This window comes from Filobasidium floriforme (assembly GCF_021052385.1).
Source record: "Filobasidium floriforme strain CBS 6241 chromosome Unknown HD553scaffold_2, whole genome shotgun sequence".
In the NCBI taxonomy this organism is placed as follows: domain Eukaryota; kingdom Fungi; phylum Basidiomycota; class Tremellomycetes; order Filobasidiales; family Filobasidiaceae; genus Filobasidium; species Filobasidium floriforme.
In genome coordinates, this window is record NW_025763623.1 from 730,502 (window position 1) to 753,190 (window position 22,689).

The 22,689-nt window shown below is 53.8% G+C and overlaps 10 protein-coding genes across 10 annotated transcripts; 6 read left to right on the forward strand and 4 right to left on the reverse strand.

The window, feature by feature from the left end:
• Positions 1 to 126: 126 nt before the first annotated feature.
• Positions 127 to 1,737, forward strand: HD553DRAFT_304365 (60S ribosomal protein L42). Its single transcript, XM_046178996.1, has 5 exons — positions 127 to 239; positions 1,070 to 1,130; positions 1,210 to 1,338; positions 1,419 to 1,495; positions 1,574 to 1,737. Coding segments are annotated over exons 1-5 (321 nt in total). The 5' UTR covers positions 127 to 237; the 3' UTR covers positions 1,626 to 1,737.
• A 419-nt stretch (positions 1,738 to 2,156) lies between these two features.
• Positions 2,157 to 5,808, forward strand: HD553DRAFT_267439 (uncharacterized protein; the record flags this gene model as incomplete). The annotated part of the gene is made up of 12 exons (XM_046177523.1): positions 2,157 to 2,196; positions 2,282 to 2,335; positions 2,403 to 2,552; positions 2,788 to 3,522; positions 3,681 to 3,788; positions 3,821 to 4,123; positions 4,185 to 4,350; positions 4,418 to 4,682; positions 4,746 to 4,938; positions 5,003 to 5,185; positions 5,247 to 5,547; positions 5,622 to 5,808. 12 exons carry the CDS (start codon positions 2,157 to 2,159, stop codon positions 5,806 to 5,808), a joined length of 2,685 nt encoding a protein of 894 aa, XP_046039646.1.
• HD553DRAFT_98190 (uncharacterized protein) lies at positions 5,567 to 6,788 on the reverse strand. The gene is made up of 2 exons (XM_046184644.1): positions 6,117 to 6,788; positions 5,567 to 6,038 (listed from the first exon to the last, which is right to left on the reverse strand). The coding sequence occupies exons 1-2, from the start codon at positions 6,672 to 6,674 to the stop codon at positions 5,886 to 5,888; spliced, it is 711 nt and encodes a 236-aa protein (XP_046039647.1). The 5' UTR covers positions 6,675 to 6,788; the 3' UTR covers positions 5,567 to 5,885.
• An 84-nt stretch (positions 6,789 to 6,872) lies between these two features.
• Positions 6,873 to 8,926, forward strand: HD553DRAFT_304375 (uncharacterized protein). The gene is made up of 6 exons (XM_046178997.1): positions 6,873 to 7,104; positions 7,164 to 7,372; positions 7,430 to 7,607; positions 7,679 to 8,428; positions 8,496 to 8,740; positions 8,805 to 8,926. The coding sequence occupies exons 1-6, from the start codon at positions 6,955 to 6,957 to the stop codon at positions 8,905 to 8,907; spliced, it is 1,635 nt and encodes a 544-aa protein (XP_046039648.1). The 5' UTR covers positions 6,873 to 6,954; the 3' UTR covers positions 8,908 to 8,926.
• HD553DRAFT_304376 (putative GTPase-activating protein) lies at positions 8,927 to 13,462 on the reverse strand. The gene is made up of 16 exons (XM_046178998.1): positions 13,068 to 13,462; positions 12,867 to 12,970; positions 12,720 to 12,780; positions 12,186 to 12,618; positions 12,009 to 12,101; positions 11,697 to 11,925; positions 11,602 to 11,610; positions 11,461 to 11,532; positions 11,262 to 11,384; positions 11,084 to 11,190; positions 10,384 to 11,009; positions 10,253 to 10,324; positions 10,128 to 10,193; positions 9,847 to 10,063; positions 9,134 to 9,784; positions 8,927 to 9,072 (listed from the first exon to the last, which is right to left on the reverse strand). The coding sequence occupies exons 1-16, from the start codon at positions 13,335 to 13,337 to the stop codon at positions 9,044 to 9,046; spliced, it is 3,162 nt and encodes a 1,053-aa protein (XP_046039649.1). The 5' UTR covers positions 13,338 to 13,462; the 3' UTR covers positions 8,927 to 9,043.
• Positions 13,463 to 13,609: 147 nt separating this feature from the next.
• Positions 13,610 to 15,985, forward strand: HD553DRAFT_304379 (EAP30/Vps36 family-domain-containing protein). The gene is made up of 4 exons (XM_046178999.1): positions 13,610 to 13,777; positions 13,857 to 14,869; positions 14,949 to 15,392; positions 15,460 to 15,985. The coding sequence occupies exons 1-4, from the start codon at positions 13,644 to 13,646 to the stop codon at positions 15,828 to 15,830; spliced, it is 1,962 nt and encodes a 653-aa protein (XP_046039650.1). The 5' UTR covers positions 13,610 to 13,643; the 3' UTR covers positions 15,831 to 15,985.
• HD553DRAFT_338932 (uncharacterized protein) lies at positions 15,925 to 17,571 on the reverse strand (the record flags this gene model as incomplete). The annotated part of the gene is made up of 1 exon (XM_046182388.1): positions 15,925 to 17,571. The coding sequence occupies one exon, from the start codon at positions 17,569 to 17,571 to the stop codon at positions 15,925 to 15,927; it is 1,647 nt and encodes a 548-aa protein (XP_046039651.1).
• Positions 17,572 to 17,906: 335 nt separating this feature from the next.
• Positions 17,907 to 20,296, forward strand: HD553DRAFT_304381 (cation efflux family-domain-containing protein). The gene is made up of 10 exons (XM_046179000.1): positions 17,907 to 18,246; positions 18,306 to 18,387; positions 18,460 to 19,086; positions 19,148 to 19,230; positions 19,288 to 19,323; positions 19,389 to 19,456; positions 19,513 to 19,656; positions 19,718 to 19,907; positions 19,964 to 20,032; positions 20,112 to 20,296. Exons 1-10 carry the CDS (start codon positions 18,035 to 18,037, stop codon positions 20,200 to 20,202), a joined length of 1,602 nt encoding a protein of 533 aa, XP_046039652.1. The 5' UTR covers positions 17,907 to 18,034; the 3' UTR covers positions 20,203 to 20,296.
• Positions 20,297 to 20,500: 204 nt separating this feature from the next.
• Positions 20,501 to 22,006, forward strand: HD553DRAFT_98344 (uncharacterized protein). The gene has a single exon (XM_046184646.1). The coding sequence runs from the start codon at positions 20,731 to 20,733 to the stop codon at positions 21,556 to 21,558; it is 828 nt and encodes a 275-aa protein (XP_046039653.1). The 5' UTR covers positions 20,501 to 20,730; the 3' UTR covers positions 21,559 to 22,006.
• A 149-nt stretch (positions 22,007 to 22,155) lies between these two features.
• HD553DRAFT_267696 (uncharacterized protein) lies at positions 22,156 to 22,524 on the reverse strand (the record flags this gene model as incomplete). The annotated part of the gene is made up of 2 exons (XM_046177536.1): positions 22,156 to 22,257; positions 22,318 to 22,524. Coding segments are annotated over 2 exons (309 nt in total), but the record flags the coding sequence as incomplete, so codon positions are not given.
• Positions 22,525 to 22,689: the final 165 nt, after the last annotated feature.

Below are 22,689 nucleotides of genomic sequence, written 5' to 3' on the forward strand. Positions count from 1 at the left end.
GACAGACCCTCGACCTCTCTCACCTTGGTGGACGTCGCCGCCACCCCTTGCTGCCCTAGCGATTCGCCATTCGCTTCTCGCTCTCACGCCGTACCGCTGCCCAGACCAACCCCCGCTCTCTGGCTTCGTCGACCTCGTCAGATCTGAACGACCTCAGTTCAAGTCGACGACCTGCCCCATTTTGACCCCTCGTCTAGTCACCCCTACCAGGTAGATCATCAACAACACCCGGCAAAAATGTACGCATACGGTCTCACCACCCTTCATCTCGCTCTCTTCGTCTGTCTGTTGCTATCAAAATCCGGGACCGTCTCCATGTCTATCTCGGGGAGGGAAAGTTTCGGACTCTGGAAAACATGATTCGATTTCACCTGGGAACGCTGTTCGACTGGCTGTCCCTGATGGCCTTTGCGTCGGAAAGGAGAGCGTTGCTAGTGGCAGAGAGAACTCGGGGAAGGGCCAGCGGCGAATGGAAGAGGAAAGCGTTTAGGGGCAGACTAGCGGGTCGTGCTTCCTAGAAGGACGACGATCGCAAACACATGGGAGACGGATTCGACACCGACCGACGGACACAGGAATAGCAACAGATAGACGAAGAGATCGAGAGAAGAGGAGCTCGTTTATGCGGTGGAAACGGGAAAGCTGATCCAGTTGATATTCACTTTTCTTCCCTTCTAACTGCTATTCTTGCGGGTGCTGGCGATCGAACTGTTATTGAAACTTGACACGACTAAAACACACCGACGTACTCGACAATGAACTCGGACGAATGAATACCTGATCTTCGATGGATTGCTGGTCGTGATGGATATGATGGATGGGAAATATGGGACGATTGCATCTGGGATGGACGAACGATCCGCATGAACTACGTCGGATGGGAATTGGACGAAACATCGGTGGACACGCTTGCTTTGACACGACACGACCATTTGGATCTCCAATACCTGATCGAAACGGACATGTCACCTTGTGCCTGAAAATACGGATGATTTCGCCAACCAATACATTACATATGACGACCATATGGTGGAAACTACGCTCGATGTCGTTGTTGGGGGGTTTGCAGGGTCAACGTTCCCAAGACCCGAAGGACCTACTGCAAGGGCAAGGAGTGCAAGAAGCACCAGGTTCGTCCTCGAATCATCTCTGGGCTCCAGCCTACCTACCGACCTTGTCAGCTCACGTACGAATGTATCGATTTGGCAGCCTCACAAGGTCACCCAGTACAAGAAGGGTAAAGACTCGTTGATGGCCCAGGGAAAGAGGCGATATGACCGAAAGCAATCCGGTTACGGAGGTCAGACCAAGCCCGTCTTCCACAAGAAGGCCAAGACCGTGAGTCTGATGGAGTCGAGACATGTCGCGACGGGAGCTCGAGAGACTGATGCGGCGTAACTCTCGGACGATGTGTGTAGACCAAGAAGGTCGTTCTTCGATTGGAGTGCTCTTCGTGCAAGGCCAAGAAGCAGCTCGTCCTCAAGCGATGCAAGCAGTAAGTCGAGCCTCGAACCTTATTCGCAGGGGATACCCGCTTACATCTTGCTATTTTATTCTATCCCTACACTTACAGCTTCGAGTTGGGCGGAGAGAAGAAGACCCGTGGTGCCGCCTTGACCTTCTAAACGTCTCGCCCTTGATAACAAAGCAAGGTAGCGTGGTGTTTGGGAGAGAGAGGGTTGTAGTAGATCTTTTCGGCGAGGGGGATTATGTGGACTATGCAAATCTTCCTTTCTACTCCAGTCTCTTGTGCTTTCGATGGGTGGTGCATGAACAGAGTCTAGCTTCCTGACCACATTGAGCAGTCTCGCATGCATGATGTACCAACGACCGACTACTTGTGGGCGCTGGGCCCGTGGTTTTGGATGTGAGGTGCGAAGCCTGAGGGTTCCTCGCGCTTTTTCCGCTGTCGCGTCCCATCCGATGACATCACTCCTCCCTTCCGATGCAAAGGGCACGAGGGAGACTCGCACTCTCGATCGATGCATGCATGCACGAAGTTGCAACCTTTCAACCTCGAATAAGCAAAGGTGTATACGGCTAGCTATCCTAGAGCACAAGCAATACATCTCACGACGATCTAGTTCAGCAAAGCATCATCTGGTTGTCGATCTCGACTCTCCTTCATAAGCAAACTCGCAAGACTTCGCAACGAAATGTCTCGACATCGATTCGTCAGAAATTTGGACCTGGATGGTGAGGCACTGGGATTTCAATTTAAGCATCCTTAAAACAGCCTGTTGATGGGGATCGAATGGTTGTTTGACTTGCTCGGTTGCAGCCGAGATGGCTTCCGACGATGAAGAGGATGTTGGAATGACTGAGGAGCAACAAGGTAATTGAATCAGCCTTCCTTGCCTTCTTTCTCGCCGCCGAAATGCTTACCCTTCTTGCACACATAGCTCAGATGGCACTTTCCTTATCAGTCGCCAAACCTCTCCTTGCCGACATGAAGCCCCCACTTACGGACGACGCCATCATGGAGAGCTTGTGGTACTATTACTTTGACGTGGACAAGACGGTGAATTATCTCAAGGCGCAGAGGGCAAAGGGTTAGTCGACGGAATTCTTTCTTTTCGTACGGTCTGAGTTCCGGCTCGGTTGGGGAGGGGTGCGGCAAGAGAAGGCCCCGTAAACCTTCTGACAGAGGGAAAAAGAAACGCCATGCAAGGGATATCATCTGAACGAAGGGTACGTGCCTTTCCCTTCAATATGGTCCGCAACTTTCTCCAGCTTACATCTGACGGTCCTTAGCTGACCTGGCTTACCTTTCCACATAACGTATAGGTATCGAGAGCCCTCGTCGTCCCGCAGGCAAGCGACCACCACAATCTAGTCCATCAAGTGCACCCGAACCGGGTCCTCCTTTGACCGCCCTACAAAAGCTGGCCTTATCGAGGAAGCAAGCTGCGGCAGGAAACACGGTCGAGCAGGTCGGCCAAGCTCCAATGCAAGCGAAGCGTGCAGGAGAAGAGATACCGTCTGCTGGCAAACCAATGAGCAAACTGGCTCAACTCGCTGCTGCTCGGCGCGCTGCGGCTGCGGGATCATCAGCGAATCACCCAGCGTCTCCGATAGCTCAGACGAAAGTCGAAGAGGTCACGAAATCAACCCCATCAATGCTCGAGCCGGAGACCGCAAAACCGCTCTCCAAACTGGCACAACGGGTCGCAGCTGCAAAAGCAGCCAAAGCAGAGGCTGATGCCAAAGCTGCAGCTGGACCCATGGAAAACCCGCCGCAAGGCGAGGTGCCCTCCTCCGACAGCGTCTCCAAAAGCCAGGATGGCGCTGGCATGCAAGTCGACGAACCGGAGGAGCAGCCATCCCCCCTGTTCTCCTTTCCCCACGCTCTCAAGGACAATCTCCCTCGGACGTCGTCGTATGCTCCTGGTTCGAATGCTACTGGGAACAAGACCGTCACCGAAACTTCGACAGGAAACACAGGCCCATCCGTGTTCTTTTCGTTATTGACGGCCAAGCCAAAAGACCCACTGGTGGCGCCAGATACCGCTCGCATCGACGGTTTTGCTACGGGCGGAGAACACAATCCATTCAGCGAGCCTAGCCCGGATGATCTCGTTCTCAAGGCTAGAGAGGGGACGAAGTTCTCTACAAGGCAATAGAGAGATATCGCGGGACGATTCAGCCATATCGAGCGTGCGGGAGAAGGAGGAGCTAAGAAGAATTTCCCCCACCGAGCTGGAGCCATAACGACATTAACGACGAATTGACTGTATTGACGATTTTCCTTTGCATTCCTTATTTCTTGGGCATCTTAAAATGTAACTGTAACAATAAATGACGGGATCGACAGCGGAAGCAGCAAAATCCAAAGTATCAAAACCAGCGGCTGCCACACCCGCCGCATCACCGAAACCTAAGACCAAGATTGCGCCTAGCAACAAGGCTGGAACCTCGACGCCCAAGACAGGAGTCAACAAGCCTCTGAATTCCAGCGGGTTATCGACCGACCTTGCGGCTCTGGGGATTGGCGACGATAGCGCGCCCGTCAGCCGAGATGACACGCCAGTGCCGGCGATGAGTATGAAGAGGGTCGAGTTGATCGAGAAGATTCAGAAGGAAGAGGCTGAGGGGAAGAAGGGTGTCAGCTTGGTCGTCGTCGGTAAGGTCACCGACCGGACTGTCAATCTTGGAAGCCATCACTGACACCACTCGATCTGTAGGCCATGTCGATGCCGGAAAATCCACTTTGATGGGACGACTGCTCTATGACCTTGGGCGCTTGTCGGAGAAGGAAAAGACTGCAAACGAGAGGGGTAGTCAGCGGGTCGGCAAATCGAGTTTCGCATATGCTTGGGGTCTGGACGCTTTAGGCGATGAGAGAGATCGGTAAGTGTCATGCGGCCGCGTGGGGGTGTCAGCTTTCTGATCATGCATACCGTTTCACCTCTCGCAGCGGAGTCACAATAGACATCGCCACGACCCACTTCGAGACCTCGAACCGGTCCTTTACCCTTCTCGACGCACCGGGGCATCAAGACTTCATTCCCAACATGATTTCCGGTACGAGTCAAGCCGACATGGCTTTGCTTGTTGTCGACGCTGCGCCTGGCGAATTTGAGGCTGGATTCGATCGAGGCGGTCAAACCCGAGAACACGCCTTGCTGGTCCGTAGTCTTGGTGTGCGCGAGTTGATCGTTGGAGTGAATAAGATGGATGCAGTAAGTATTTGGCAAGGTCCGGGATGTGACGCGAGCGATTCTAACGCTTTACACGTGCTCTAGGTGGACTGGTCGCAAGACCGCTTCGAGGAGATCCAAGAAGCACTCAAGCCATTTTTGCAATCGGCTGGATTCCTGCTCAACAGGCTTACTTTTGTCCCAGTCGCTGCTATGGAGGGCATCAACCTCGCCCAGAAAGAGAAATGTCCCGAACTCGATGCATGGTATTCTGGACCGACTCTTGTCGACATCCTTGGTAAGCCTCTTGTACATACTTGGGACACCAATGCAGCTTTCTAACTTCGTTTGCGATCCTATAGACAAGGTCGAGGTGCCCACTCGATCACTTGAGGCACCTCTGCGCTTCCCCATCTCAAACGTCTTCAAGGGACAGACTGCTGTCGCCTCGGGTGTCGGTGTCACCGGCCGTCTGTCTAGTGGTGTGGTGCAGGTCGGAGAACGTCTACGGGTTGTGCCTGGTGATGAGACAGGGGTCGTGCGAAGTAAGCCCTACACGTTAATGCCAACATGATTCGACCAACTGATCTCGTCACAAATGCTCAGCAATCGATCGCGACGACGAGAGCGTTCCCTATGCCTCGGCAGGCCAGAACGTGACCCTATACCTGGCACAAATTGACCCGATCCACCTCAACATCGGCTCAGTCCTGTGTCCGCTGGCGATCCCCGAACTCGTACCGCTGGCCACATCGTTCTCGGCCCAAATCTTGGTCTTTGACATTTCGCAACCGATCATCACCGGTACTCCTGTCGAGCTGTTCCATCACTCGAACAATGTACCGGCGACGATTACGAAACTGCTCAGCGTGATGGACAAGGGTTCTGCCGTCAAGAAGAATCCCAGGTGAGTCATTCCGAGCGGAAGCTGGCCCAATTAGTGGCACCGCTCTGAAGTCTTTTCGCTCGATCTCGCTACAGAGTGCTGCAAAAGGGGGTCCAAGCGCAAGTCGAAGTCACTCTACGGACGCCAGCACAGGCGACGGTCTTGAGGGCACCCGCCATCCCGCTCGAACCTGCGTCAGTGAACAAGGAGATGGGCAGGGTATTGCTTCGTCGTGGCGGCGAGACGGTCGCTGCCGGCGTAGTCCTCGAGATTCTCTCTTGAGAGCCGCGATTCCGAACAGGTTGATCTCCATTGCATAATGCTAGCGCGTGTCGTTCCCGTCATCTAATGTCATCTAATCATACGATAGTGTCTTTTCCTTTCGTAACTACGGTCGGTCTTGGCCGTCTGAGCAATCCGTGCCAGATCCCTCTTCTGAAAGGTTCGAGGGCGTATCGCGTGAATCCTGGCGCAAAGCCTATCGAAGCGGCAATCCGCAGTGGTAAGATTGCCTAGAAAGAAAGTAGCGAAGAAGACGTTAGCAGGGCGGACCTCGAAACGAGTGTGACCCTGACGTGCGTGATACTAACTTTGACGACGACATATGCCGCTACGGCGCTCGCCACTCCAGCTGCGGCGGACGACTGTTTAGCAGCAGCAGCGACCTGTAAAGCCTCCTGTTCGGAAGACATCCGATCCTCCTCTGCCACCACTTTACTCCCCCTTTCGTACCCGAACAGTCCATACCGCCTGGCGACCTTGTCCACTCGCTTTTGGCCTTCTTCGAGCCATTCCCGGATATAAGACCCCAGCCCGAGATCGTCCCCGTCTTCTTGTCGAGAAGCCCATTTGATGATGGTGCCCCCAACGCCGAACGCTTGGAACGCGAAGAACAAGGCTAGGAGCGGGAGGATGGCGGTGAGCTCGTGAAGGATGGCAAAAGAGATGGCTAGGGATGGAAGTGGGAGACCGGATTTGGTCGAGATGTCAGAGAGGCGAGGGATGTATCTAGCCAGGCGGGATGATGGAGGGGTGGGCGTTGGTGTCGAGGGGGGTAGATTGGTGACGAAACGTCTGGACCGAACGGGTAGCCGTAAAGGCAACGCTGGTCGTGGGACGTTTCGCCTGAGACCTGCCTTGAGCATCATGGTGTACGATGGAGAGATTGCACACTATGCGATGCGGTGAAAATGCAAGAGATGTCATAGGGAGGACGCACTCTACCTATGCTTGCTGCTTGCCCTCTCATCGCCAAAAGTGGAGGTCCCTTCGTTGGGTTTGTTGACAAACTCGGTTTCTTGTAATTCTTGTAGATTGCTACGTGCTACGATCTGTCCACCTCACACACTCATACAAGCGTACCCGTTGCAATATACTACTACCACATCCACATTATAAACCTGGAGAACACGTTCGGGTACGCTTACCATGCCCATCGCTGTCACGGAACCGACAATGTTGCCTACCGAGGAAATCTTGCGTACGGCTTTGGCCGAGCACGATGCTCAAGAGGGTGAAGCTGTGGACCGCTCGGAGGTCATCAGTAAAGCTTTCGTAGCTCTGGATTCTCCAGGAAATGTGAGTCGGGTCGTTGATAGAACTACGTATATTATATGCTCAGACGATTGCCTTTGCAGATTCCTTACTACCGTCCAGGCATCACGGCGCCATTAACCGTCTGTCGATTCCGATGTATGCTACAAGACACCGGATACCCCCTGGAGGTGTACATGCCCCCGGCCGAATCTGATGGCCTCGAGGGTGGTGACAGCGGGGCGAACAATCTATATGGCAACTCGGTCGACTGGTCGAGGTTGAAGGAGCGATGGGTCGGCTGGGGTGTCGAGTGAGTAATCGCTGTCGCAGCATGATTGGACTGCGGTTTGACAGAACGCTTTCGCAGAATTCCGGGAGAGCAACCCTGGATCAAGGCCGAACTGGAGGGGTCCTCGACCCTGATCAGCGGGTTTGAGGGCCTATCAGTCGATGCCCGATCGTCGCCAGTGGCACTGCCGACTAGCGTACATGGCAAATTTCCCGAAACCAGTGCCAAGGGAAGCTATACAGGAGCGCTCTTGAAGGTTAGCCTAGTCGTTTGTAAAAATTCATGATATGGGTTGAGCTGACAACTTGGATCTCCTTTGACGGGCAGGTGTATGATCCGGAAACGTCCTATCAAGCTGCCTCGACATATACCTTTACTGGTATCCTATCCACATCTTCTCTACCTACGATCGACGACCAGGACGAGATGGACGAGGGAGAGTCATCATCCACTTACGTGCCGACTTTGCACGTTCTCAGTTCGCCTTATCCGGTCTACCCTTTGCAGTCCGCCTCTATCGCGACCGAAGCTGATGCCGATCGAGAAGAAGTCCTCGATCAGCTCTCTGGGGCTTTCGGTGTGGACGACCGGTTATCAGCCGAATTCTTATTGCTCGCCTTGATCTCCTCGGTGACGACCCGGGTGTCGGGGGGCTTCCCGCTAGGATCGTTATCGCTCAACATTCTCCTTCCGAAAGGCCCCGATGCCGCCGACCCACAGGCGTTCAAGCGGATCGTGAATACCATCTCCACCGTCTCGCCGCTCGTATCGCCTGCCGAACTCTCGATCAACTTGATCTCCAAAGGCTCGTTCTACCCATCCATGGTCAATGCTGCCGGATCAACAGGTCTCCAATCAGGCGTGCTGCAACTAGCACCTTCGACCGTGGTCGTGATGAACGAAGATACTCTAGAAGGAGGTGACCTAAAAGATCGCGCTGTCGACAACCTCAAGGCGTTGATGAACGTCTTCAAGATGCAAAAGCTGCGATACAAGTATCCCTTTGTCGCAGAAGATTTCGGCATGGACGTGGATCTCGGCCTCGTCGTGGTCGGCCAGGGCAAAAGTTTCCTGCCAGTCAGTATGCGGAGAACATTCTCTTATCTTCTCGAGGTATTTGCTTATTCGCCGACTTTCTCCTCAGGTTGACCTTCACGTCCCAATCCTGTCTAGCCAACCCGTACCGGGAACGAAACCGATTGACGACAACAGGCTCAAGGCGATCAGACGATACATCTCGGAAGCTCGTGCGGCCGCCAAGTCGCTATCGATACCTGACGATGTAGCCGAACACATTCAGAGCGAGTTTGTGAGGTTACGAAAGAAGGCTACTGAGGAGGGGAAGACCGTAGGGGAGGAGGAGCTGAAGCGTTGGATGAAGATTGCCAGGTGAGTCCGAAAGCTTTGTGTACCGCAGGGGCGACTTTTTGTTTAACGGTTGTTTCTTATCCAGGTTACTAGCCCTTTCGCACCCTCATCGTGTTTTGACCAAGGGTATTTGGGAAAGGGTGCTGTCCATGGATGCGGAACGTCTAAGCAGATTGGAGACGCGATAGGGCCACTTGAGAGTGCACAGATACTTTACATGGCTGTGGTATCTTTATATCAGCATGTACACTATCAAACAACATGGTCGTCGCCCATTGCATCACAGTCGTGCATAGTACATGGCAGGCCGTCCTGCGGCATCGTTCATCGGATAGGCTCGGCAGTCAGTAGATCTGCGAGAAGGTCTCGGGTTAGCTCCGTTGAATTTAGCCTAGGCGCAGCGTTTCGTCTTACCATTAGCGGTGGCTTTGGCTTCACCCGTCAGCCCCTTTTCGTCGGTGTCGTTTGCCTTCAAGAAAGCTTCTACCTCGTCCATGACGCCCTCTTCGTCCTCGCCTCCCGGTGCGTCTTCGTCAGTGTCACCGATCGCATCGATCGCGAAATTTGGCCTATGCATGATGGCTTCTTGCGCTGCTCTTAGCATATCCGCCTCGTCCTTGCGCTTGTTGTCCATAGTTGACGATGTCGAGGGCGCTCTTATTCTCGAAGGCATCTGCGAAGCCGTGCTTGTCATTGTGGCCGAAGAGGCCGATGACGGACTGCGCAATCGTTGCACCTCTTGTTGAGCCGGGTTGAGCAGCGATTCTCTTGTTTGGACGTCCGACGTTATGTGCACGGGATCGCTCTTGCCGATAGCAGGCTTTCGCCACTCGGCGTGACGACCCAGTGCCGAACCGAGCCCGTCAGCAAAGCGGTTGAATCGAGACTTATTCTCGTTGGTCACGACCATGTTCACGAGTCCGCCGATCAGGGTGTCGGATTTCGCTTGCGTTACATGGTACTCGCCGGGTACGGCGTCTAGGCGGAATGACGCCGCCAGATCGGAATCAAAGAATCCCTCGAGCAGCTCATCGGCCAGAATGACCATCCTAAACGTTGCCAGGTCTGCGAAGTTCACTTAGTCTCTCGAAGCCTATGACATGTCTCCCTAGTCAAGCGTAACTTACTCAAGTAAGGAGCGTTGTGGGGGCTGCTAACGCTTTCGGCCCGCTTCCTGTTCTGTGTGGCGTTGTGATCATCTCCCGCTGTCGGCACTTCTTCGTCGGCATGATCAGGTTGCAAGCTCTCTTCCGGTGCCGTCGCATCACCAAAATCGAACGCGTTTAAGATGAACTTTGAGACCGCAGCCAAGTAGGCATCGCCTGGCTCATTCCGGAAGATGAACTATTTGACACAGGGGAGAAGCTGTTTAGCGGTGTGCAAGCGACTTTATGCTTACTAAACTCACGAGGAGAGATTCCGAAAGCTGAATGACTTCGTCTTTGGTCAGGAAACCGTCCTTGTTCTTGTCGTGCTATAGCCGCGTAGATGATTTAGCAGAGCCATTGGAGGCATCATTGAGCCTTGACGTACCAAGTGGAAGAACCACTCGATGGACTCCATCAGCCCCGCAAACATGACGGTGTCCAAACCGGCCACCACATCCTGATATTGATGATCTCGGTTAGTGCTGCCGCATAGGAATTATCAAGCTTGAGACACACCTGCAGCGAGAGGTACCCTTGATGAGAGGTGTCCCATGAAAAGTATAACCTCTCAACGAGTTCGTGCTCGGCGACCTTCTTCTCGGTCCGGTTGGAAAAGGCGTTTTGATAGACAATCTCGTCTCTGGCCCAAGAGCAAATGTCGCTCAAAAACAACTTGAACGTCTTGAGGTCGATCCTTGTCTCTAGCCGACCTGCCGAATCTTGAGCGCTACCTGGCGTGACGGGCGGTGTCGCTTTGGGCGATGGGTTGACCGACATCACAAGGGGCGAAGAGACGGCGGCGAAAAACTTGTCATAGATCGTTGTGACCTGCTCCTTGTTGAACCGACCTGTAAACTTGAGATTCCGTACAGCGGCGCGCTTGGAGAACATTTCGATCTCGTCCGCGATGATTGCGCGGAAACGTTTTCTTTCCGACTGGATCGTCTCTTCAGTGATGACGTTGAATTCCCGGAACGCCACGACGAGCAGTTCTTGGAAGTTGGTGATGGCTCGGACACGAGGATCCGAGTGATCAGGATGTGCCGAGTCGCCTAACGTCGCAAAGTAAGACCGCATTGCATTGATGAACATTCCGTCGTCCGTGATCTCCAGAAGCTCTTCGCCGTTGATCTTGAGCACGGCTGTGCAGAGCAAGGCGTCGAGTCAGCTTGAAACGATATTTGTTCGCATCCGATTCCCATGGTACTGAGCTCACCTAGGCCGATCTGGAAGATCACCTTGACGCCCATCGCCATGACGCAATCGACCACCCGGAAAGCAAAGATCAGGGGCATCGAATTGATATACAAGCTCAAGAACCACCTATCCGCCATATCAACGATGTATGAGCCTTGACACTGATACGTGAGGGCTCTTGAGTGCGGAGGACTCACGGTAATGAAGCCACCGAGATCTGCACATCGACGCTCTTGAAATGTTGATGGATCATTGGTAGACACCGACCTACCAAAGCCTCGAATACCCGTTGATCTAGTAATGTCCCCTCCATAGAAGGGCTAAAGATGCGAGGCCGGATCATCAACAACCGGGACGCGCTACGTGTCATCCCGCTTGAGGACAAGGTGGACTCACGTATAGTATCCCGGTACTATCCGATCGCATAGCACTTCCAACAACCAGAAGGCCTGTTCCTCGGACATGTAACTGTGTGGTAGTTGCCGATCCGTCAGTCATTGTCAGACCGCAAAGTATCACCTTGATGTTCCGGCTCACATCAGCAATCTGTATGAGAGGCCAACAGGCGACCAGATCAACTTCGGGCTCCAATCATCAAATCCGACCTTCCCACACACAATCACGCAACTCACCCGGCGACGACGATGTTCAATGCCTGACAATACCCCAACTCGGGATTCCTGAAACTGTACGCCACGAGCACTCTCCTCAATTTAGACAAGCCTTCTTCGGACTGATAAGCCTTGTACTCTGGTAAAGACCGGTTGAGGTCTTTTTCGATCTCGTCCGTTGCGGAAGTCGTCCGGTTGGCGTTCTCCGCCAAGAGTCTGGAATATGTCGATCGGTTTGCATAACGGAGGTCTATGATGTCGATGTGTGGTCAGCCGACGAGGCGGAGACGATCATGATGTCGAGCGGATTATATTGATGGACGAGAGACCTACATAGTGAACCGCTGAGCGTCTCCCACAATTCTCCTCGAAGCCTCGAAGGTAGACCGACTTGCAACAACCGCTGAAAAGGCGGATATCGCAAGACTACGATGCGTCACATAGCAGCGCAAGAGAATCGTGTCAACCAGTCTCTTCATCGACATCCCGAATCGATGAACAGACACTCACGGGTCAAGTTCCTCCCGTGGGTCACGAAATATTCTCTCCACAACTTGATCTTGCTCCTCTCTCGCAACTTTCTCGCATCTCCGGGATACCCAAACGTCTCTCCCAACCCTCGTTCGTAAGCTCCTTTCCCGTCTCCTCCTGGACCTCTGGCATCGGCCGCCGGCGCATTCGGGTTGGCATTCGTACTCTTCTCCCGACCACCTCCACCGAGGTCCGAACCGAGGTTTATCAGGTCCACCTTTTCCTCCGCCGGCGTGTTCATCCCCAACGGCTGATTGTTCAGAAACGCCGGTTGAGTCAACAAGTACTCGGAATAGAGGGTAGGAAGGAAAGGTTTGAGGAGTTTCATCTCGGAAAGCTGGGCTTTGAGGGCGTCCCGGAGGAGGATGGAAAAGTGTTCCGCCGTCGGGAGGAGGGAAGTGAGTTGGAGGATCTGCGTCGGTCACATGGATATGAAAGAGAAGACAAGGATGATCGTGAGTCGTTCTGGTCTTGACGGGACAGTATAGTACGGCTGGGTATGGCACGACTCACAATCCGCAGCCCGTGCCATGTCGCCAAGCTCAGCGCGAACACGCCCGCTCTCGAATTCAGCCTGTTACACGCATACCATTGCGCATCATCAACCATCAGCTCATCTTTTTCCCAAACAAACGCTCGACGACGGAAGTAGGGACGCACCGTTCGACCCTACGGATGGTATAGAGAGGGAGGGAGAACCGGGCGGACCGTTTGTCCAAAGACATGAAGCATAGGAAGGGAGGGAGAAGGTGTAGCTTGCCCGACTGTGCAGGGAACACGAGCAGAGGACTTTGTTTCAGTACAAACAGAAGCTAGCGTCGTGAAAATGCCGATGAGAAGACCCTGATAGCTCTGACTCACATACACCTCGTCTTTACCCTCCACGCTCAGGATCGCGCTGATCTCCATTCCCATGGTCCCGTTCATCATGCCTACCCCACCCGACTCCATCTTTTCCTTCATTGCCTGTTCATGCCTCGGATCCTTGACCAGTTTAGGGTCCGTGGCTGGGTCGTAAGAGGGAGAAGCCTGAGGCATGACCCAGAGGAGAGGGGGGACGTTGAAGAGCAGCCTGGTGAGGTCGTCACGGGTCGGCTCTTGGTAAGCTCGGAGGTGGAGCGGCAGCGACATGGCTGCGGAAGTTGAGTGTGCAGCTAGATTCGGATGGAGAAGTGATGTATGAGTAGGACTGTTGAGTAGGAGTCGGCAGCATGTAGTCTATAGTCTGTCAATGTGTGAGTTGTAGCTTGTAGGGGGAACTGCGAGGTTGATGGAGAGGGAGAGGGGACTAGCGCGCAGGCAGGCAGGCAGGTTGTCCTCGACGGCCCGGCCCGATGAGCAATCATGCATGAGCATGGATCATGGATGTTGAGCAACTCGTCCAACTCACTCCAACTCTCTCTACGACCATTACACTGCCGCCACTACACCTACACCATGTCGGTCTCCTTCAGATCATTCGTACACCCGCTAGAGATCCCACGGCAGGACGCGACCGTACAAGAACTGCTCGACGTCGAAGCAGGGGAACAATGGATATACGGTCAACATGGCGTAGGATTGTACGAAGGGTCAGTCTGAGCGTCTAGCCAGCCGGTCACCGTTCTTCGACTCCAAGGCTGACAAGGGTGGACATTCTGTGTGCTGTAGCAATTCCAAACTGCCGAACCACCAGATCCTCTCGGTTCAGCTGACGACCCATCGGATCCTCCTCCTCGCTACCTCTCCGCCCCCACCTACTGCCTCGACGAGCTCAAATCCGTCGGATCCACCGGCATTGAGCTCGAACCTTCAGGTCTCGTTGTCGGATATCAGGCAGACGGAATACTACATGGGTTTCATCAGGTCGAGCGCCAAGATCACGCTCTTTCTCGGAGAGAATCCGGACATCTGGGGGGATCGCGATAGGGGTACAAATGGAAATGGCGCGAATTCGGGTACATCCACGAATACACATTCGAACGGCACTGCCGCCGCCTCGAAGGAGGATTCGACCTGGACCTGCAACGTCTGCGGGTATTCCAACCCTACCCCGACTTCCCTCGCACGGAGTAACACCCTTGCTCACCAAACGCCTCGTTGTGGGCTCTGTGGTGTCGTCAAGGACCTCGTCAAAGCGCCTTCATCCTCTCGACCTTCCACTCCGACTATCGGCGTAACCCCAAGTCCGACTCCGAAGGTGATCACGACACCCCGGTCGGACTCCCCCAGGACGACCAACCACCCAGAGAACAACGTCGGTGGGGAAGGGTTCGAGATCCCCTGTCCTCGATGCACTTTTCTTAATCGACCCGAATTGAAACGGTGCGAAGTCTGTTCGGGCATCTTGGTCCCACGGGGCGCCACGACGCTCGTGCCCGATAACAAGATCGATGGGATCATCAGGACCGATTCTCCCGTGCCGACCTTACCTCTACCCGCCCCCATACCACAAACTACCGCTAAGACAGGTGGTCATCAGAACGAGATGGCGACCCTCAGGATATCGTTCAGAAAGGGAGGCGAGAAGGAGGTCTATAAACGGCTGCGTACGGTGTTGAGCGCCAAAGCTTGGGAGAGGGTAAGGACGAGAGGGAGGGGTGGAGGCGGACAAGGTGGGAGTGCGGGTGACGCTGGTCTCGGAGGTGGTGGTGAAGCGGCAGTTAGGTCTGGCTTCGGGATAGGTGAGTCACGAATAATCTCATTTGATACGGTATCCAGTGGATATCAGATGACTTTGAAATAATGGCTCCGTTTACATAGACGGCATCCTGCAAAATATCTCGCTCGAAAACAAGGCGCAACAGGGCAATGTCGAGGATGCCTTCAAGGACCTCGAGGCGCTCATGGTCCGAGCAGGAGAAATGGTCAAATTGGTGCAGACCCTCAATACCAAGTTGACTCAGCAACAGGCCAACAGCAGTACAGGTGCCAACGGTACAGGGAACGGCCAGGCAGAGGACGAGGCGACGCAGACGTTCTTGAGGTCTTCCCTCGTACAACTTGGGTTGCCCGCACCGGCCATCACCTCGGACATGGTGGCTGACGAACGCAAGTACCTCGAGGGGCTCGCCAAGGAGCTAGGGGGGTTGTTGACCGGCAAGACGGGTGGGAGGGAGGATGACGGCTTGATGGTAGGGAAGAACGGAAAGGGGTTGGTCGGCATGGACGAGGCGTGGGGAATATGGAATCGGGCGCGCGGTGTCTGTGAGTGGGAATTCAGGGTCACAAACCTCCTCGACGGGCACGAATGCTGATGTGGATTGCGACACAGCGCTGGTCTCTCCTTCGGACTTTCAAAAAGCTATACCGTTGCTGGCAACGCATACCCGACCCAAGGTCGAGCTGATGACTTTTCCCAGCGGTCTATCCGTTCTGCACACCCCTTTCTATCACCCGAAGATTTTCAGTAATCGACTCGCAAGCCAGCTCACGCCGACCGATTCGGACGAGGTGGAAAAGGCAATGTCGACGGTCGAAATCGCCTTGACGGAAGGCCTGTCCGTAGGGCTCGCCAAAGAATTGGTGCATCTGGTGGAATCACAGTTTGGGCAGGTCGTCAGGGACGAACAGGCACAAGAGCAGGGTGGAGGGGAGAGGTGGTATAGGAATCTCATCAATGATACCCAGATGTGTGACATATAATCGAGGTAGAAGGAACGGGCTGGAAATGCTCTGCGACGTTGTAACCGGCATCCTCGGCGATGACATGATACCAACAGGATCACTTGTTGCGTGATCAAACCGTAGTCACTACTGTCTTAGCATCGTCCGTATCGCTGATGGTGCTCTGGTTCCCGATATCAAGATCACTCGCCCCGTCATCTATCCCGTCTCCGCTAATGCCGCCCTTGTCGCCCTTGTCGCCCTCATCGGATCCAGCCAAGCTGACTGTATCATCGCCGTCTTTCCCATCTGCCTCGCCGGATTTAGGGCCAGCTACGGTAGGTTCCATTGAGCCAACAGGTTGCATCGAGGTTGGGGAACCGGCCACTGATGACGCTGGTGTCCCGGCAGGAGAAACCCCCACGCTGCTGCCGTTCGCAGGAGAGCTTGCGGGCGAAGAAGGCGTAGAGATCGATGCCGAAGAAGAGGACTCGGGGGCGTTGTAGATCACAGGCGGTCTGGTTGAAGAGAGTTCCTTCGATTTTCGATATATTTCCAATCTATCTCTAGCGTACCAACTGGCCAGAGCTTTCCGTCTAGCTAAGTTGTCAGGATCGATGTATTGATCAACTGGAACCTGGAGTCGCTCGGTGTAGACTGCTCCATCCGGGGCATGATCTATCTCCACAGGCTTTTCACCCAATGCTCTGTCGACAGCCGAATTTGGGCCCATACCAAGGTAGCCCATGAGTGGCTTTCCCACATTCGCGCGGATCTCTGCTTCAGTGATTTCAGACGAGGCCGTTTCGTCCGTTGGGTAAAGTGTTTGCACCGTGGTCTGTTCGAAAGACGTGATCCCTTCGCTACGCGCTCGCTCGAGCAAGGCATCTTTCCAAACGGCATGTACCCTGTCGATACCTTCAGACTCTTCTGACAGGGAAAGTCGCCTGTCCCTGTCTGACACGGAATTCCGCCGTCCAGTGGACAACTCCAGACGGGCCTGACGCAATCCCTCCACCATCTTCAGATCGCGTGCCAGGCGCTTTGCAGCTTGGGCGAGCCTTTTTTCGCGCTCCTCGATCGATTCATCTGGCTGAAGGCTTTGTTCTTTCTGTGATATGGATCCCGATCTCCCCGGAGCGATGTGATCTTTCGGATCCTCCAACATCCAAGCATCATCGCCGTGCAAGCTGTCAAGCCACGTTTCAATCCCTGCCTTTGTGGCTTCCCCTTTTCCCATTGTCGCTTTAGCTTGCTTCGCAGCGAGATCAAGCTCAGCTAGGCCCTTTTCCAACCTCTCCCTCTCTTCCTTCTGTCTCGCCTCGATTTCCTCTTGTTCCCGTTTGATCAAGGCATCGCGGAGTATTCTCTCCTGGTCGCTGTCCAGCCCGTCTGGGAGCGGCACCGCACCTAGCCCCCTGCTATCAACGCGTTTCGCTATTCGGTCGATCTCAACCGCCTCCTCGCGTGCTTTGTGAGCGTCGAGGGTGGTGCGCAACTCGTCACCGAGTGTCTTCTTCAACGAGTCGCGGAACTTGTCTAGGATCTTCTGTTGATGCGGAGACAAGTCTTCCAGCTTGGTCGGTCTTGTCGCGCTCTTCTCGCTACCGACCGGTCGGAGCCGTTCGAAGTCGTCCGTCTCATCCTTGCTAGGAGGAGATGGTTCAACTGTGGCTTGTTCTACTACAGGCGAAATTGCTTTCGACTTGATTGGGGAGGTGCTGGAAACGCCGTTGCCCACGGGCTCGTCCGAAACAATCTGATCGCCGAGCTTGCTCATTTTGGCGGATTAGTGCCTGCAAGGGCGAGTCATAGCGTTGAACATAGCAGGGCAGATACATTAGCATTGCAGAGTTGATAGATACATAGAAGTAGACCTTGTATGTTCAAATGAGCATCCTGCGCAAGGTAGAGAAAGGAAAGCGATCTGTTTCGGACACGGTGAAACGTTTCACCCTTGAGGTGCGATGAAGCAAATATGCGTTATGACATTAGCTTTTGCTCATCCTCGTACAATCTGCGTCCGTGTACGTATTCTGCATCCGGATCAACGGTCCCAAATCTCGAGGTGACGAAAGTTGAAAGTGCTCTCGATGTTCAATGTCATACCAAGTAACAAAGCCGAGTGAAGCCTTGATCTATGAGCCATTCGTCCGGGATTAGCGGCATCACTAGTTGCCCTTCCTCGTAGCCAGCACTCCACCCGGCCTCATAACCTACGGGCGATCTACGTGAAGCCCACGATGTCCTCATACTCCGAGTCGTCGAGTTACGGAGCACGCCGATCATTTGACATTCCACACGAGGGGCACTTGCACAGGAGCAGCTCGTCTACGACTATCCACGATAGTCCTTCCCGGAAGTATGGAGGAGTAATAGGACAGCTCGCTACCTATGGAACCTTGAATGGACCGAGGGTCAAGCACGCGCTAGACTCCGACCTGGACCTGGCGGGGTAAGCTCGACCCTTTCATGATCGCTCGAGCTGGCACCTGACCGATTGGATTCTGGCAGGCTCGTCGATGGAGAGCGGCTTGGGGACACATTCGAGGGCTTGCCGGTGGAAGAGGAGCAGATAAAGAAGTTTCCAAAAAAGGTAGGTCAGCGCCTTTGTCAACATCGCGTTTTTTTGGTTCTGGGAACTGATATACAACAATGTGTGCTACAGCTGAGACCCTATTATGAGAACATGTCCCGAATAAGAGATCACTATCAGGAAGTCGATGAACTATTGTCCTCGGCTCTTCCTTCCACCATCGCAGAAGCTTTCCGGCCCAATCAGATCACCGTTCGAGTGGAAGACGATGCAGACTACACTTTCCCACAAAGGGGTCGTGGACACAGCGCGCCTGTGATCATCGTCCAGAAACACTCAGGATCCGTCTCAGAGGTAAAAACAAAGCGAGGGAATAGTCGAGATCGAAGTCGGAGTCGCGCTCGGTCGGAACGGATAGAACCGATCGACCTGGCCGAGGATGAACCCTTACTGCCGGCATCGCAAGAGCGGGAAGAGAAGCGGGAGAAGAGGAACTCGCTGGCGCTCAACGTCAACTTTGGCGTCAACATCATCCTGCTCCTCGCCAAGGGGCTCGCAGTCCTCTCATCATCTTCGGTCTCATTGGTCGCCTCTTTCGTCGATGCCTTCCTGGATTTCATCTCAACCCTGATCATCTTCGTCTCGAACGTCGCTATGGGACACAAAGGCGACCGACACAAGTATCCCGCTGGGAAGAAACGCTTCGAACCTCTGGGAGTATTAATCTTCAGCGTGACTATGATAGCGTCGTTCGTGCAAGTGAGCCAGCAAGCAGCAAGGTCCCCGTTTGCCGTTCTTCTCAACATGACCGTCTGTACAGGTCTTTATCGAGTCATTCCAGAGGGTGTTGGCCGCGCGAAAAGGCGACGTCGAGGTGGCAGAACTCAGTTGGTTTGGTATAGGGTGAGTAGGTCATTTGTTTTCTGGTATCGACCTTGGCTGACATGATTCGATCCCCAGGACCATGGTAGCTACGATCGTCATTAAAGGGATCATGTGAGTCACTATCGTGGTCGATTCATCTATCGAAGAACGAATGCTGACCTTCTTGATGCGATCAGCTGGTTCTGGTGCTCAAGCATGCCCTCCACAGCCATTAGAGCTCTAGCACAGGATGCAGAGAACGATGGTGAGCGTACGACGGATGTAAATTTGAACGTTCCGAGCTGATGTTATCATGGCTAGTCTTCTTCAACATTATGTCTCTAGGATTTCCATGGCTTGGCGGGCTTCTCAAGTGGAATCTCCTTGACCCGATCGGCGGAATGGTGTTGTCCTCTTACATCATTTGGCAATGGTGTCTCACGCTTCATGAAAATTTCACAAATCGTAAGCAGAGATGGATCGATTCGGCAACCAAGCAAGAAGCTGACGTAACCGATGGACATAGTGTCGGGAAAGGCCGCAGATGGCGGCGAAGTGACCAGGATTCTGTATCTAGTATCCCGATTCAAGCCCGTCCTGCAGATCTCGTACTGCGAAATCTATCATATCGGTGACGAGTTGATCGCGGAAGTGGATGTCGTACTACCGCAAACTTCCACGTTGCACTACGCACATGATGCAACGGAGACTCTGCAGTGAGTACAGGCGATTGTTCCGTTAGTCCGTAGCTAACAACCGTGCATATACGCAGGGGTTTGATCGAGAGCTTGGAGGGTGTCGCTCGCGCATACGTACATGCGGACTACTCGAGCGAGAATCCGTGAGTCTCGCTGGAGGCACAGCGCCTTAGGGTTCGCGTTCGGGTTTTGATCGTTTCTCTTTATTACGTCTCTTGCTAGTGCTCAACACAAAGTCGCGAGCAGTGAGGTCAAGAAGACGAAACCGGAGAATGGCGTACGCCGAATGTCGACGGTGGAAGAAACCAGATAGATATGACTTTATTGTATTGTAACGAGGGTATCGGAATCTCTGTTAGATAGTTGGCATAGATACGTAGGCGATATTATATTGTTTAGGGACCCCGACAGATCCGCCCTCGACCTCCCATGGTCAGCTATCCAGATCGATCGACCCTGTTAGCGCGCCGAAGCGGCACTCTCAGCGGTCGATGAGCCTGGCCTCGAACTGCTTTCCAAGTCACTCTACAGCTACATCTGAACCCATCCGTCTGAGGCTACGTTCAGACCCGCGCAATCCTAGATACCGAGACAGCCACGATTTCAGACATGGTACGTACTACTGGCCTTCGAACTGAATCATCACAGCTTATCGAAAGCGGATCGATAGCCACCAAAAACTCGACAGGCCACCGGTAGTCTCCCGGTCGGGACGTTGAAGAGAAAAGCCGACGACGTGGACGAGGAGGACGACCCGGATTTCCGAGCTCTCTCTAGCAAGCAAAGAAGGAATATCGACGATGCTTATGACAAGGCAGCGGGTGGCAGCAAGAAGCGGAAGATGGCAGGTGGAGATGCTGGAGGTGGATTCGTCACCGATGATACCGAGGCGGGAGGGTTCCTGCCAGACGACAGCGAAATGGGAGGAGGCGGATTCGTAGACGACATGATGATGGGAGGAGGCTTCATGACGGAAAACGCCGAGGAGCCTATCGCCCAGCCAACTTCGCACCTATATGACGTTGACGGGATCACCCTGTCCGCCTTGCCAGACGTGATGAACTCGCTAGGATTGGTCTGGGATGAAGACGTCCAGGCGGCTTTCGAGGGCGTGTGCGCTCAGACGACTACAAATGGAGAGGTCTATGCGACTAGACGAGACTTTCGGGCGGTCTGTGCTGCCCTGATGGAGCCGGAGCAGGAAGACGGAGATGCGAGGATGAGCGAGGATGATGACGAGGACGAGGATGCGTATGCGGAGGGCAATGCCGAAGACGCAGAGATGGCGGACAGCGATGCGTCCTCGCCGCTCTCTGAAGCAGACGGCGAGTTTGGTACCCCGAACGCTAAAGGCAAAGGCAGAGCAAAGGCAGGCGGCAAAGGCAAGAAGACGAAGAGCAGCAATCAGGATCTACGGATGGATCCGGCCGCTGCGCAGGTGAAGCTCTCGAGAGAGCAAAAAGAATGGATCACCCAGATGTGGAACACCATGTTCGAGAACATACAACCTTCCATCATTGCTCAACACGGACCGCGGGTACTCGGAAAGGAGCAGGTTCGACGTTGGGCTGAGATGCTGGACCAAAACTGGAGTGACGCGGAGGTGGGCAAGACGATGAAGCTCGTAATGTTACCGAGAGCGGTGGCTGACTATCGGCCTCCGCTTTGACTCCAGCTCACCGAGATGATCGAGGTCTTTTCGACTGTACCGGGCAAGCGGGGATTGTCCTATGACGACTTTACCACTGTGCTTTTGCGAGCAGGTTTGGTGCAGTTTTGAACGCACACGCTATATATGTGCTGCAAATCCCGTTCCCCCTTCGGGCTCGGGCAGACCAAACCGAGATCGCTGTCATCATCACCGTCAGCACAGGAATGCTGTCCGCTCGTCAACTCCCAGAAGGAGCGGATCTGACCAGTCTCCTGTCGATCTTCAGCTTCGTCGGCCTGAATCCCCTGGGAAGGGGTCGACAACGCTAATGAAATTCTCTGGATCAACTTTGCAACCCGATTCTCGTCCAACAGGATTCTTTTCATGTATAGATTTGAAGTCGATCCACTTGATTACCGGGCAGACCTTTGAGAGTAGCCGCTTGTACCTTTCTCATAACCCTGTATGCCAGTATCGCATTGTATCCATACGTGTCTCGATCATCTTTCAGGGTCGTGCGTCATTAATACGTCGTCATGCAGTCAAATGGCCTCAGTTGGGGTCCTGCAACACTACCAAAAGATATTTCTCGTCTGATTCAGTAGAAAAGGACTGTCAGTGCTCAGCATCAAAGAAGGGCAGTTTAGCTTTAGCCTTGCCTGGAGATATAATCAATTCGTGCTTCTTCGTCCGCATACGCAAGAACTTGAGCGAGTCCTACATGTTGAAATGCCTTAGTACTGTTAACATTGCCATCGAGGTCGCAATTCGACTCACTCCTTCCTCCAGCTCCTCTATACCCTTGATGACGCTCTCGATCATCTTCACCACTACCCTCGCGTACGTCTTGCCCTTGTCACCTTCGAAAGCCGGACCGCTCTGTCGCAGGACACCTCCAGCCCTCGTCATGACCATGATCCCCATGACATTCTTGTAACCCGAGAGTCGAGATAGTGTGGCATCGATCTCTGCTGTTGCGCTGGAACCGGTTGCTTCGGACTGGAGGGGAAGGCGGAATATGTTGTATTAGAAGCGTCCTCGACCGGAGCCGCCAGACTTGCCATATCTGCCTTCACAGTTCTGATGGTAACGGTGGTGAGGAATGATGAGTCTATTAGATCTATTGACGTCGCCCTTCGCGGCTATGAA

Excerpts from the sequence above, each read along its gene's own strand:
- HD553DRAFT_304375 (XM_046178997.1), top strand. The coding sequence starts at position 6,955 with ATGCCCATCGCTGTCACGGAACCGACAATGTTGCCTACCGAGGAAATC. Across the intron at positions 7,608-7,678 it reads ATACAGGAGCGCTCTTGAAG|GTGTATGATCCGGAAACGTC; the intron begins GTTAGCCTAGTC and ends TTTGACGGGCAG. Across the intron at positions 8,429-8,495 it reads AGGGCAAAAGTTTCCTGCCA|GTTGACCTTCACGTCCCAAT; the intron begins GTCAGTATGCGG and ends CTTTCTCCTCAG.
- HD553DRAFT_304376 (XM_046178998.1), bottom strand. The coding sequence starts at position 13,337 with ATGTCGCTGCCGCTCCACCTCCGAGCTTACCAAGAGCCGACCCGTGAC. Across the intron at positions 12,971-13,067 it reads AGGGTAAAGACGAGGTGTAT|TCGGGCAAGCTACACCTTCT; the intron begins GTGAGTCAGAGC and ends TTCCCTGCACAG. Across the intron at positions 9,785-9,846 it reads CCACAACGCTCCTTACTTGA|ACCTGGCAACGTTTAGGATG; the intron begins GTAAGTTACGCT and ends TGAACTTCGCAG.
- HD553DRAFT_304381 (XM_046179000.1), top strand. The coding sequence starts at position 18,035 with ATGTCCTCATACTCCGAGTCGTCGAGTTACGGAGCACGCCGATCATTT. Across the intron at positions 19,231-19,287 it reads CTCAGTTGGTTTGGTATAGG|GACCATGGTAGCTACGATCG; the intron begins GTGAGTAGGTCA and ends TTCGATCCCCAG. Across the intron at positions 19,657-19,717 it reads TCATGAAAATTTCACAAATC|TGTCGGGAAAGGCCGCAGAT; the intron begins GTAAGCAGAGAT and ends CGATGGACATAG.
- HD553DRAFT_304379 (XM_046178999.1), top strand. The coding sequence starts at position 13,644 with ATGTCGGTCTCCTTCAGATCATTCGTACACCCGCTAGAGATCCCACGG. Across the intron at positions 14,870-14,948 it reads TAGGTCTGGCTTCGGGATAG|ACGGCATCCTGCAAAATATC; the intron begins GTGAGTCACGAA and ends CCGTTTACATAG. Across the intron at positions 15,393-15,459 it reads GAATCGGGCGCGCGGTGTCT|CGCTGGTCTCTCCTTCGGAC; the intron begins GTGAGTGGGAAT and ends ATTGCGACACAG.
- HD553DRAFT_98344 (XM_046184646.1), top strand. The coding sequence starts at position 20,731 with ATGGCAGGTGGAGATGCTGGAGGTGGATTCGTCACCGATGATACCGAG.
- HD553DRAFT_304365 (XM_046178996.1), top strand. Across the intron at positions 1,131-1,209 it reads AGGAGTGCAAGAAGCACCAG|CCTCACAAGGTCACCCAGTA; the intron begins GTTCGTCCTCGA and ends TCGATTTGGCAG. Across the intron at positions 1,496-1,573 it reads GTCCTCAAGCGATGCAAGCA|CTTCGAGTTGGGCGGAGAGA; the intron begins GTAAGTCGAGCC and ends CTACACTTACAG.
- HD553DRAFT_98190 (XM_046184644.1), bottom strand. The coding sequence starts at position 6,674 with ATGATGCTCAAGGCAGGTCTCAGGCGAAACGTCCCACGACCAGCGTTG. Across the intron at positions 6,039-6,116 it reads CGGCATATGTCGTCGTCAAA|GCAATCTTACCACTGCGGAT; the intron begins GTTAGTATCACG and ends CTTTCTTTCTAG.